This window comes from Martes martes (genome assembly GCF_963455335.1).
Source record: "Martes martes genome assembly, chromosome: 7".
NCBI classification, from domain to species: Eukaryota; Metazoa; Chordata; class Mammalia; order Carnivora; family Mustelidae; genus Martes; species Martes martes.
Window position 1 is genome coordinate 47805427 of NC_137894.1, and position 14005 is coordinate 47819431.

At 45.9% G+C, this 14005-nt stretch overlaps 1 protein-coding gene across 9 annotated transcripts in view; it reads left to right on the forward strand.

Moving 5' to 3' along the window:
- MAP2K5 (mitogen-activated protein kinase kinase 5) overlaps positions 1-14005 on the forward strand; it is a 258142-nt gene that overhangs the window by 226755 nt on the left and 17382 nt on the right. For 3 of the 9 annotated variants that reach the window (XM_080807857.1, XM_080807860.1, XM_080807863.1), the window contains one exon: positions 1011-2404. The exons of 5 other annotated variants lie outside the window; for them this stretch is intronic. In XM_080807857.1, the coding sequence (XP_080663983.1) occupies positions 1011-1169 (159 nt within the window). In that variant the 3' untranslated portion in view covers positions 1170-2404. Of the gene's footprint in view, positions 1-1010; positions 2411-14005 lie in introns of those variants that run through there. One more of the 9 variants, XM_080807859.1, reaches the window with a different exon arrangement.

Sequence of the window (14005 nt, forward strand, 5' to 3'; positions counted from 1 at the left end):
TGCTTGAGATCGCACTAAATCAGACAGCTTTAATTTGAATTTTTGATGACACGTTAGCACTTCAGCGAGAACAGAGAGATTATAACCCCAGAAAACAAGCTTTGTTTTCCCGCAGACGTGACTGCTTAATCTTTTCACGAGACTTTAGCAGATAAATGTGTGTGTGTGTTTGGGTGTGTATTTATATACACACGCATAGCAAGAGAGATACAGATAGATAAAATCTGTCACTCCTTGATCATGGTGATCTAACAGTTTTAATTTCCCAGTTAAGGATAACTTTTTTCCTCCATCGTCAGGTCAGTATCTCTTAATACGGTGATGATTTGCCTGTTTAAGATTGCGGTTTTTTGAACTCCTGACTGCAACGCTTCTTTCTTGTTTGCCTGGGCCAACCGTCATCTCCCTAGCATCACATTTTATGGCACAGAGAGGCCTTGGTGCCTTGACCGCAAGAATAGTCTGGTTATCCCGGACGCAGCAAAATGGAACGCTGGGACTGCTCTGTGACGTCACGCCGCATTCCCAGGGGCTAAGCTGGGTTTTGGACGTGTGTTGCACGTTAGTTCCTCACTTGACACCACTCAGCCCATTGGTAGTTTCTTTGATTTGTGGGGTGGTCTCAGTTTGGAACACCCCCCAACCCCGTCCTTGGAGGTCTCCATCCTCCTCCCTATCACAGTGCTTGCCCCCTTCTCCGAGGCACTCCAGAATTTACTGTCTCTGACTTGGAACAGTACTTAACTACACAGAATTACATATCCGTCTTCTAGTCACAAGTCGGTCCATGTAGTACAGTGGTTCCTAATGCTGGCAACTCATCAGAATCGTCCGAGTAGGTTAAAAATAAGAGGCAAAAAAAAAAGCCTGGATCCCAGCCCAGATGAAAGAATTCTTGGTACTTGGGCCAGGGAACAGATACTATTTTGTTTTTTAAAGCTCTCCAGGTAGATTATAAGAAGCAGCTGGAGGTGAAACTCACTAGTTTAATGCCTTTTTTCTCCAACTAGATTGTAAGCGCCTTGAAGGAGGGTCATGCTCTTCTGACTCAGTGCCTAGCATGGTTGTGTGCGACGCCGTTCAGGCGAGTCTCTGCTCTGAGTGCAGGAAGAGAACTCAACTATTGCCTACTGTTGGCGTGTGCCCGTCTCTTGCATCCCGCTCAATGAAACACTGTCCTGGACATCGAACAGACAGACAAACAGAACAGTTCTTGCTCTCCAAGAACTCACACAGTAAAGCCAAGGAAACTCACCCAGGAACAAGCCATCTCGGGACATCGTAATGTACAATATAAGTTAGGCTGACCACACTAGAAGACATGGTCCGATAAAAGGGTTTTGTCTGACTTAACCCAGAGGTCATCTGGGTAAAATAATTTGGTGCCAAAATAAAGGCATTTTGAGGCTGTTGCTGTGTTTGCAGGGATAACATTCAAGACGTGTAACAACCAGTACAGCATGGGCTTGACCAGTCAGAGCAGACACCAGGGCTCTGGCCATCCCACCTCGGGATGGGACATGTGGGAGGAGCAAGGCAGTGTTCAGCACCTGTCACCTTCAGCATGTGTCCTGACCCCTTGAGAATTTGCCTCCGACAGTTAATTCTGAAACAAGAGGTCATCAGAGAGCCAAGACCTAGAGGATACCACCTGGCCAGCACCGTCTTCGTTTGGTTAGATTGATAGCAGGGGGACCCCACGGTCTTTACCAGCATATCAGATGCACACCGCCCTAGCCCCTAGCTCTTGGGAATAATGGATTAAGTTGAAAAAGATCAGAAGATATTTAGCCATTTGTGGGAGAAATACAGAAAGATCTGAAGCCTAGTCTCTGTGATTTGGGACTTGCCGTTGAAGATAGCAAACTTGTTTTCCTGGGAGTACACTCCAATAAAAAGATGCAATTCTTATCAATAATTAATGAGTCTAACCAGGAATTTCAAGGGCTGGAAAAATATTAGAAGCCTCCTATTTACAGTTGAAACCAGCTGGATTTGTTTAATGGGTTGTTTGCTTTTTAATTTGTAGCAGTTTGGAGAGAGACCTTTGGGGATCAGGAGTCTTGTGGTTTCAGCGAGGCCTTTGGTAGATACACAGTTATTTGGGGGGCCAGATCTGTCTGCAGATAATTTGAGGTACGCCTGGCCATTTAGAGACTGCCTAAAGGCAGTAGAGACATTTGGGCCTTCTGTCCTCTATTTAATTTTCAAGATTAGAATTAAACATTAGGTCTTGGTCTACCGAGAGACATTTGCCGGAGCATGGACTAATTCCTTTCCAGTATCCTGGTTTACCGTTTCTCCGTTCTCTGTGTATATGGTCACTGATTTTGAAGTAGGAGGCTAGGTAGCATTCGTTTATTTGGGCAGAGGTTCCCTGGGCACAAATAAAAATGGAATTTTCCAATGTAACCCGATTAACTCTTAATTGTATACCAATAGCCTACGTGTGTCTCACCTCCCTCAGAAGGCTTCTGGATGGCCTGTGTGTCTTTTTAAACTTGGGGGGGGCGTGGAGGGGGATTCAATTAATAGCAGGACTTTCTAATTGTGGGACTGGTGTGGAGTTGACAAAAATTTGTATAAATAGGGTACATTTTTCCACTTAAGAGGGCCGTGCTGAAACATTTTTAATTGGATTTTCATGGTGATTGACAGCATTTGATTATGACAGTAACTTTATTTGGCTGGACTGCTCTCGCCTCTTGTTCAGATTTTTCCATCAAAGCTCTTTTTTATCCTCTGAATCCCCAGTGGAGCAGCAGTCATTGTGGAAGAGCCTTTTAGCACCTTTGTTGTCACCATCCCTGGTGATGATTGGGCCCAGCTGGTAGTAGATAAGAAAATGTCCCTTTCACAAAGAGGCTGTGTCTCCCGCCTCTGTGGCTTCAATAATTTTAAGAGCCCCCAAAACCTGTTGAGGATTAGAAGGAGCTTTAGATGTGAAATGAGTGTTAAGTATTAGTAATCGGGAGATTAGGGCCCCAGGGACAATGGGAGATAAACAAGTGCAATTAAGGCAAATCTGCCGATGTAAACAAAATTTAGCAGAAACAGATGCCCTAACCATTTTGGGGGATTGATTTGAGGGCACCAAGGAATCGATTTTTGTCTTGTTTACACTTTCCAACCCCTGTGATATACTGAAAGGCGAAATATTTCATACAGCCTGATTTTAGTTAATTTTTTTTCCAGCACCTCACAGTAGGCGCCTGTCTTCTCGCAGTGACCAGGCCTGAGTTTATTCAGCATTCACAGGGAGCAGCTAATTGTCTATGAAGGGCCCCCGTGTTTAAATGGGCTTGACAGGAATTTAAATTTTGTTTCAATCAACCCCTGTGCTCACAGCCTGCTCCAGTTTCTAATTTTTAAATTAAACATGATTTTTTTTTTTTTTTTTTTGAAGCTGCGGCCTTGCCTCTGGAATGCTCCGGCTCTAACTCTCAGAAGGCGAAAATTGGCAACCCTGCAACGCTTGTGTGTGCAGGGCCCGAGGCACCAGCTCCCGGGCTGAAAAGCCCTTTCCCCAAAGCAGGCATCCAGTCCCCACGTCAGGGAGGTCAGCAGGGCTGCAGCCAGGCACGCCGTCCTTCCCGCCTGCGGAATTAGCCCAGCTCTCCCGTGCAGGCCGCAGCGCTGCGTTGTGCGGAAAGTGGGTTAAGTACCAAAGAAAGGCGGAAGGGTAGATGGGGGGTGCTGGCTGAATTGTAACTCACTGCACGTGTGGTACAGATGCGGGTCTCAGGAGCCCTTTCTACTCCTGGGAGATGGGAGAGAACACGCTCTGGGCATCACAAGTGTGCTCTCCCCATTTTCCATAGTCGGAGCCTCCCGGCTGATGCCAAGGAAGCACGTGGCACCCCTGATTCCTGACCTCAGCCAGCCTGCAGTCTAGCCAGAAGGCTGAGGATATAAACAGCCAAGCGCTGGATGGAATGTGAGACTGGCCAAGGCCCTCCCTCGCCCACACCCACCCCCCTTCACCTCGAGGGGCTCCTTCACATGCATCCCGCGCTCTCATGCTCTCACAGCACCCACAGGCAGGAGGCATTCTCGCACGGTCGTGTCTTGGCTTGTGCTGTTTCCTTACTGCAATTCCAGTCATTGTAGGAGCCCCCCCAGACTTGCTGAGGATTGGAAGTAGCTTTCTATGGGAAACGAGGGTCCACCAGCACAACCTCTGTGAAGCTTCCCAGGTCTGCCTGGGAAGGGTTCCTGACTTCCTGTCCTACATACCCTTCCTCCTGGCAGGTCCCTCTGTTAGCACGCGTTTCTCCCTTTGTGGCAGTAACTTGTCTACCTAACCGGTAACAGTCCATAAACTAGACTATGAGTTTCTGGAGGACAGCATCATGTCTCATTTACCTGAGCATCCTTAACATCTAGCCTAGTCCCTAGCCCCAAGTAGAATTCTCGCTAAATAGTTACTGAATTGAAATGTTATGAAATTAACAGGTAAAATGTTTTCTGCGGAAGGCAAGATTTCTTCCAGCCAGCATTTTCTGGGGAGGTTTTGTGAACTCATGACAAGTAAGGCAGGCCTCACAGAACATTTATTTATGTGCGTGTGTTACTTTCTGCATATAACATGGAACACAGCTCAGATCATAAGGAAGAGTAGTGGACCCTCTAAGATCCACACCAGCCAGAATCCACACTACAATTTATTTTCTCTGAACTTACCTGAAAGTAGTTGGAAGGAGGATTGCTTGCATCTTGGAGCTACAGATAAATTCAGAAAGGCCTCTGCTCTTTAACATTTAAAACAGACTTATTGTAGAGAGAGAAATTAATCTAAACAAATAGCATTTTTTAAACACATGAGTTTACAGAGTTCTTTCATATAAATTAGTCACTTGACCTTTACACAAACTCTTCAAGGGTTATTCTTATTCCCGTTTAACCGATGTGTTAAACCAGGGCTTAGAAAGGTTAATTGACTTGCCAGGAGCCATGCAGCCAGGACGGACTTAGGACCATTCTGCCTCAAACTAAGTAACAGTGGGCAGGGGAGAGTGGTTGTGAGAATTTCAGTGAAGTCAAACTATTTCTTGCAGTCGAAAATTAAACTAAGCACAAAGAGGGGCGCCTGGGTGGCTCATTGGGTTAAAGCCTCTGCCTTTGGCTCAGGTCATGATCCTGGGGTCCTGGGATCGAGCCCCGCGTCGGGCTCTCTGCTCAGCGGGGAGTCTGCTTCCCTCTCTCTCTGTGTCTGCCTGCCTCTCTGCCTACTTGTGACATCTGTCTGTCAAATAAATAAATAAATAAATAAATCTTTAAACTAAGCACAAAGAGCCTGCAAAGAAGCATGGAGGGCTTCAGCACTGTGCTTGTGAACCCCAAATGCCCTGTTGGGATGATTGCTCCCCAGACTCCTTATGGTCCCCTCCACCATGGCCTTGTCCTGCCGTTGCCAGGCCATAGTTGAAGCAAGGAGCTGGTGGCTGCCCATGGAAGCCTGGACCTCAGTGCAAACAGACCAACCAGGGGGAGAGAAAATAATCACCAGCCGTTTGTGCTTGGTCTGCATCTGGGAGGAGCCTGTGAGAATTTTTGAGTTATTGTTTTTTGGTTCTGTCAGCCTGGAGCAGAAATCGAGGGCCTCAAACCTTTTCTTGTTCTCAGTTCTACCATCATGGTTACAGAAATCAGCAACTTCCAAGAGATACATACCATTCCTTGAGTTTGGGAGAAATGTCCTTGAACTCAGCAAATTTACTGAGCCCATTCTGTGTGCCAAATCTATTGCTAGATGCTGTATAGTGCTACTCAGATATGGACCGTGGACTAGTAGTAGCATCTGAACTGTTTCTCGAACACAAGATAAAGAGTTTGTATCAGAATATAGATCAGGCATGGCTCAAAGCTTCTGTTTAATGCAGCTAATGTTCGTTTGTAGGAAAAATTGGTCAGTGAAGTAAGATGCATGCTGATTGACCTGGTGGCATAACTCCTTACCTTGTAGCAAACCAGTAGCAAGCAGTTCTCAGACCAGCCACTTGAGTTACACAGCTGCAGGGAACACAGGCTGATGGAGGCACTTACAGTGCTGTGTGGAAGTGAAGCACTGATGTAACCAGGGGTACAGCTGGCCTGAGTGAGACACCAAGAAGCGCATCAGTATTCTGTTTATAGATGGTCAAAAAGAACTCAATGAAAGACAACCTTCAGAATGGGAAAAATATTTGCAAACCATATATCTGATCAGGAAGTAACATCCAAAATATATAGAGAACTCCTACAATTCAACAGCAAGAACCAAACAATGCAATTAAAATGGATAAAGGACCTGAACAGACATTTTTTCCAGAGGAGATTATACAAAAGGCCAACAGGTACATGAAAAGATGCTCAACAGCACTGAGCCTCAGGGAAGAGCAAATCAAACCACAATGGGCTCTCACCACTCACCTGTCAGAATGGCTCTCACCCAAATGATAAGCGATGACAAGTGTTGGTGAGGATGTGGAGAAAAAGGAACTCCCTTGCACTGTTGGTAGGAATGCAAACTGGTGCAGCCACCATGGAAAACAGTATGGAGGTTTCTCGGAAAATTAAAAATAAACTATGTGATCCAGGAACTCTACATCTGAGAATACATCCAAAGGAGATGGAAACACTATGTCAGAGATATCCACACCCCCACGTTTATGGCATTATCTACATAGCCAAGTCCGGAAACAGCCTAAGTGTCATTGACTGATGAATGGATAAAGATACAGTATGTATGTACAATGGAATATTATCCAGCCATAAAAAGAAGGAAATCCTGCCATTAGCAACAATATGCATGGACCTTAAGGGGACTATACTAAGTGAAATAAGTCTGACAAAAGGCAAATACTTAGGATTTCACTTATATGTGGAATCTTAAACAAAACAGACTCATAGAAGCTGATTTTGGTGGGGGTGATTAGGTGAGAGTGGTCAAAGGTGTACGATAAATAAGTGTGTGTACAAAAGATACAAAAAGATAAGTAAGTACTAGGAATAGAAAATACAACGCGGGGCACCTGGGTGGCTCAGTGGGTTAAAGCCTCTGCCTTCGGCTCAGGTCATGATCCCAGGGTTCTGGGGTCGAGCCCCGCATCAGGCTCTCTGCTCAGCAGGGGGCCTGCTTCCCCCTCTCTCTGCCTGCCTCTCTGCTTACTTGTGGTCTCTGTCTGTCAAATAAATAAAAATCTTTAAAAAAAAAAAAAAGAAAGAAAATACAACGCGATAGCTATAGTTAACACCACTGTATGGTATATTTGAAATTTATTAAAACGGTAAATACTAAAGGTATTCATCCCAAGGAAAAAAACATTTTTTTCTTTTATTCTTTTTTATGTATGTAAGATGTTGGATTTTTTTTTTAAAAAGATGATGGATGTTACCTTATTATGGTAATCATTTCACAGTATTACGTAAGTCAAATCATTATGCCATACACCTGAAACTTACACATTGCCGTATGTCAGTTACATCTCAGTAAAACCAGTTGTGGGTAAGAACCAAAGGAAAGAGAAGCTAAACTGGTGAGTACCTCGGGAGACATGTGATCAAAGTAGTTAGGTCACACAGAATAGGAAGCCAGACAAGAGATCGGGGTCTGACAGGAAGGCAGAAGGGAACCTGAGGCTGAGAAGACACCCCGCAAATGTGTGTCCAACACACATGGGAGTGGAGCAGCAGGAGCACGAACATGGAGCTGTGACCTTGCTCATTTCAGTAACCGTTACGGTAGAATTGGAAAGGTGGAAAGGTTGGTGGCCAGACGGTGGGCAGACATGCCCTGTCCTCTGTATGTGAAGTCTGGAGAAGCCGAAGATGGGCTCAATCCTGAAAATGAGTCTACCGTGAACATGGACAAGAAGCAACATGGTAAACCAGAGAGAACATTGCGGTCAGAAGCTATGATTTCCTGTACAGGCTCTGCTCTAAGTAGCTGGGGAGTCATCAGTTATGTGGCTTATCTGAGCCTCAGCTGCTTCATCTGCAAAGTGGGGGCGATGATAACAATCTTCCAGTATTGTTTTTATTTAAACAAGATGAGAGTTTTGTGAAAGTGTGCTTACAAACTGTAAAGTGCTAGACACATGTAGAGCACTGAATCACTCATCCTCTTTGGGTTATGATTTTTTTCATCCGTCTAGTGTTCTGGGCATTTCCAACTAGTACCTTCTTGGAAGACACGTGTGTTTAGTGGTGCTGACTGTGAGTGAGATTGAAGTAAATGTGTGCTGGCTATTCCCAGCAAGTGTCCAGTGAACTGGTAATTTCTTGGGGGGTGGGCGGACCTCCATGAGTTTTCCTACCCGGTGATTAGAAAGCTTAATTTTTTGTCCTCTGTTATCTGTAAGATGTAACAAGCATCTTGTTGGAGGGAATTATTGTGAACCGGTTAATCAACAAGTATGTGTTGTCTGTGTCCCTGAGGTGCTGTGATGGGTTCAAAAAGAATACGAGGAACAGTTGTGTCATAGAGGAGCAGAAGAGACCCCCGCATGGGAGACATTCGGAGAGGGCAGGAAGGGCTGTGTGCCTCTGACTTGCCTGGTGTGAGAGCTCAGGGGAGGACGGCTGAGGCTCTCCATGGTCAGGGAGGCAGCTCGGCTCCAGCCAGACCTGGAGGATCCTTGGAGTTTGTCTCAGTACGAGAAATAGAAGTGGCGGCTCAGCCAAAAGCCAACCCCTCCTGTCTCTCCACCCCTCCTTTGCTAGCTGCTGGAGGTCAGGCATGGCCCCCCTTCTCAGCCTCACATTCCTTTCTCATAGAAACAGAGTCCCACAGAGCGGAAGATTTAAGTGAAATAAAAGTATGTTACATGCCGGGCACAGTGTCTGGCATAAAATGAGTGCTCAGTCAATGGTCGCCATGATCATCGCCATCATTGCTAAAAACAGGAGGGAAAGGTTTCTGGAAGAAGGAACAGCACAAGCTGAGAGCAGAGGAAGCACAGGACAATGAGGAACCCCCTTTCCTTCTGGCCAAAGCAAAGGAGACCCCTGGGAACGAAGGGAGTGAAGTTAGCTGGGTGGGATGGGTCTGATCTAGAAGGGCTTTGCCGGCCGGTAGGGGCGGAGGCTGCACGAAGCTTCTGTTGGTCCCTGAGCAGTGCAGGGGGGCTCGGTGAGGCTCCCGCTGAGGAGGCAGGTGGACCACCCAGTGCTGGTCTCTGCCTGCTCCACAGGGACCAGACTCTGGCTGGAACCAGCTTCAGAGTAGGGATGTCCTAACCCTCTGGCTTTTTCTGAAATTCCATGAAGGTCTCCAGCCAGAAGAGAAAACTGAGTTCAGAGCCTGTAGCTTCTTGACAGCATGTCATTTGTCTCTCTTTCTGCAGCTTCTTTTCAGTGTCCTTTCTGTCACCATCAGGGAAAATCATTAGTATGCTAATCTAGCTAGCCGTCATTTTAACACTGACCTTTGCTAACCTGCCTTTGCAATTTCAGGAACTATGTTTGACTTCTCTAAAAGTAACCTTAAATTGTAGTCTTGTAAGAATTCCAGAGCTGTATCCTTCACTCCTTCTTCTAATGAGGTTATGACCAAATGCTCATTATAATTGCTTTAGACTCCTTTTAATTTTCAAGCTTATTAATCATAAGAAGAGTTATTTAAAATTGCATAAATTAATCTTAGATTAAAAGCCCATCAAAGCCTCGAAACAATTAAGAATAAGTAGGATTTCCCTGGGGCAGCAAGTTTTATTTTAATATTGTAGTCAGGTGGATATCAGAACCTTGAAGTATGGTAGTGATTAATGTATGCAAAATTTAAATGAGATTTTTTAAATGGCAAATCTAAATCACATATTGACCTAACTGTAGGCTTTAACTGCATTGTCTGTCATATATTTAAACTGTTTACTAATCAACATTTTAATTACAGCATGTGCTGGCAGACCCCAGGACAAATAAAATCTAGCATTTTAAAATATTGCTGCAAAGTCGGTTATCCAGAAATCGCAGGGCTGTTATTGGGAAGGATGGAGGGATGAGAAAACAGAGCAAACTTTCTGGAACAGTGGGGAGACTTGACACAGACAGTCCTAAGTTGTGGGGCTGCCCAGAGACTTCCGGGCCCCGACTGTTACCTTGCCACTCTGCTGGTCTGAGGCTGCTGCCTCTCCATGGAACAGCAGCTGGGTTTCCTTTGAAGTTTATTCATGTTTAATTAGGGAAATACTTCCCTTCATGTGTTTGAGCCCTGGCTGCCAGGCACTATTTACTTGGACACATAAAGGACACCCCCCTTTATGGTGTGGAGATAAGATATTTCCAGAAATTTGACTGGACCTCTGCCAAAGTGAGCAGCCTCTTCTTGCCTTCTCCCCCACGTCCTGATCACGCCTGAGTTAGGCAAACTGTCCCAGCTCAGGAAGGTGGCTGTGGGCTGCATCAGAGTTTGGGCAGAATTTCTCTATTTTACAAATACTCTGTTTCGTTATTGAAGGTAGATGAAAAGAGTCACCTTGAACAAATTATTTCACCCCTTGAGGCTTCAATCCCCACTTCGTGGAAGGGGAGGGTCATAGTGACTAACTTACTGTTTCTGTTTTTGTGCAAATCCAGACAAGGTGAAGCACGTAAAGCAGATAGCATAGGAGTTGGAAAAGAAGATGTTCCCGAAGATGTTTGCTCCTACCCTCGTCATTTCTTTTCTGAAACTTGTTTTTAAGTCATGGTTATAATTTCCAGTAGCACTGGAGGGTATGTGTAAGAAGTTTGTGTTCTCCCAACCCCTCCCACACCCCCAGCCCCGCTCTCCAGGGTGTTATGCTGTTCACGGTGGTTTCTGTTGTTACCGTTCTGCACCTTGCGTTTTCACTTACTCTATCTTTAGAATCTTTCCAGACCCTATAAAAGTGTACGTCGTTCTTTTTAATGGCCACATGGTAATCCATAATATGAATGTACCATATAATATTTAACCAGGACCCTATCATAGAACTTCTGGACCATTTCCACATCTTTGCTCTTAAGATGGGCAACCATCTCTGTACGCATTTTGTATACCCGACATGGGAATGCCAGCTCCCCTCTTCTGATGCTGAATTACCAGACTTGAATCAGTGCCAGTCCAATCAGGGGTAGTCGTTTTAATTTGCATTGTTTTATTAAGTAGGAAGTTGAACACTTTTTCCTTGCCTTTATTGCCGTTTGTGATATGTTCCACATACTCTGCCCCTCTTTCTGTTCCTTTGTCGTGTTTTTGAGCCTGGACTGCCCCATCTAGAAAGCAAGGGAGGTAGACATAGCACCTCCGCGGCCCCTTCTGCCTCTCTGGTCTGGGATCCCGAGCCAAGGATCCAGGATCCAAGCTGTCCTTTGGGCAGCTTTTATGCTAACAAAAGGGCCCATCTGATCGCGGCCTTGCCGAGCCAGCTCGGAGGTTGCTTAGCCAATAGCGAGGGGTAAATAGCAAGAGGACCGTTTTCTTCTTTTGTTTAGTTGTGTGTCTTCCTCTCCTAGAAAAGCAGGCTTGGAAATTACAGGGCAGAGCTGGGATTGAACTTCCTTTAATGCTGCCTGTAGACATCAGGAATATTTATTTTCTCTATTTGTTTTAAGCCTGGGAAGACTGTGTGGTTTTCTCACCACTGTCCTGATGGAGCCCTGACCAGCAAGCGTGCAATGCCCCCAGCCCTAATGTGCCATTAATGATAGGTTAATGTACAGTATAATGTTTTTGGGACTACGGGTTCATTACACTTCTGAGTGTGAGGTCTTTCCACAGAGCGCCCAAGGTCCCATTGCATTATATCATGCAATAAAAATACCCTTTTCATATCACACACTAATAAACTGTATTTGAAATGCTGTCTGAGGGCACTGCCATCTTGTCTATAGGCTGTGCACGAGTGCAACAGTTGGGATGCCTCTTTTCTATTTTGTGTTTTAGTTACACGGAATTCTGAACCCAGGGAAGTCTGCTCGCTCTTGGTTTAAATGAGGGAGCAAGTCGGGGCTGGAGGCCTGAGGCTCAGGGGAGGGGCTGCTTGATGAGCATCAAGGGCCCTTAATACAGGGTCCTTCCTGGAGAATTGGCAAGGTCCCTAATTCTCCCTATTTCTCTATTGCCCATCTACCCACAAGGTGCACCGCCGTCAGGAGAGCTGGTCCAGTGTCTTCCATTCTTAGCAGTAAACATACATTAGGTGTTCTAAAAATCTCCTTAGAAAGGAAGTATGATAAGTACAGCCACGATTCGGTCATTGATAATTGTGACTAACACTCAGCCTCCCTGCGAGGCTGCTGCTCTTCTCCCTGTTTGGCAGAAGACAAAGTTCACAGAGCTGGGGGGACAGCTGCAGTGCAGAAAAGGAGAGCTCCCGGCCCCCAGGAGCCACAGGTCGATGACGTGCGTGCACCAACGGACCCCTCACACCAGCACCGGGCCCCCTGAGAGATCAGAGATGGCATTCACGCTGGGCGAGCGCCCTCTCTTCAAACACACGCAGTCCCGGCGCTCTTGCCCATTCCCCTCACCTACCCTGAGTTGGTTGAATCCGGTGATTTTCTTCTCAGCAGTGAGCTGGTAGCGGAGGTGATTTTGAACTTGGGACCCTGGAAAAAGGAGACTCTTCTACATCGGAAAAGAAAAGGACATCTGATTTAGGGATGAGGCCAAGGCTGATATTGGAGGGCTAAAAATCACCAACTTCAGACTTTGATCCAGGGCAAACCATGGTGTCTGTGCTCTGTTGGGCAGGGGAAAGACGGGTTCTACCAGCTGTAGGGTGTGGGGAAAGACAGACACGGGACATCCAGCACCTGGCATCAGGCCAGCCCTGAGACTTCAGCCACCCAGCAGTCCTTACTGCCTCGGAGCTCCGTCGTCCTCGTTCATAAACAGGCTGGCTCGGAGCTCCATCGTCCTGGTTCATAAACAGGTGGCATCTACTTCAGCAGGAGGTGGCATGCGGTGACACACGTGAGAGCAGCCGACCAGTGCCTGGCCCAGGCTCAGAGCTCACCACAGTCCCGATTATGTTGCTGGTATACCATATTCTAACAAAAGGCACAGGCTTTGGAGCGGATCGTCTGGTTCAAATCCCCCCTCTACCTTAACCCAGTCACTTACTCTGAACCTAGTTTTTGAACCCACAGATTGGAGATGGTAATAGTAATGCCATCCAGCCACTTCCTGGGGGTGGTCGCGACATTGGAATTTAGATCATGAGCTTGAAAGCACTTTGTGGAATGAAAAACCCCACTCCAATGCTGCTATCTGTAAGTAACTGTATTTCTCTCTCCAAATCAACATCTTCAAACTGGGTTATCTTTGAATAAATGTCCTTATAGCAGAGCCAATAAGGGCAGCTATTAAAAGTCCTTGATGCTGTCTCCCCCCTCACCACGAGGGAGTGTGTCGCCACAGAAATGTAGACTTACAATAATTAAGTTATTTTATCCCACATCCTCATGACAGCAGAGCAGGGAAGGAGGGGAGCAGGGGCAGTGTCTGTGCCCCCACCCCTCGGTTAGCAAGAGGAGAACGAGTACCAGCTCAAGATTTCAGTATCATCTAGAACAGTAGTCGAAAGATCAAGGGACCATGTTGAATGGGCTGAACTGGTCTGGGGAGCCAAGAAGATGATGGAAAGGAAAAAAAAAAAAAAAAACCAGAGTTGCTGAGACTGTCCAGAAAAGGCTACACCTTTTGGCTGTAGCAAAGTCCCCTTTAATTATTAGGAGAAGAGTTTTTAAGTTTCAAAGATAATTAGTTTTTCTTTCGAGGGTTACAGAGTTGGACTGAACCTTTTGTTTTCAGATGTGCAGACTTCACAACACTTACACATAAACCTCTCAGGGGTTAAATCTGTCTTTAGGACTACCAGGACTTGAAAAATGTTACCATGTATCAAGAAAACCAGAACTGACAAGTTCATTTAAAAAGCCTGGTTTGTCATTGTTTATCTAATTTTCAGAGTTGACACAGAAAATTAAACCAGCTGACACTCACTCTCTGACCATCTCCCTGGCTCATTTCCCTGGTCCTTTCCTACCTGACCTTTCT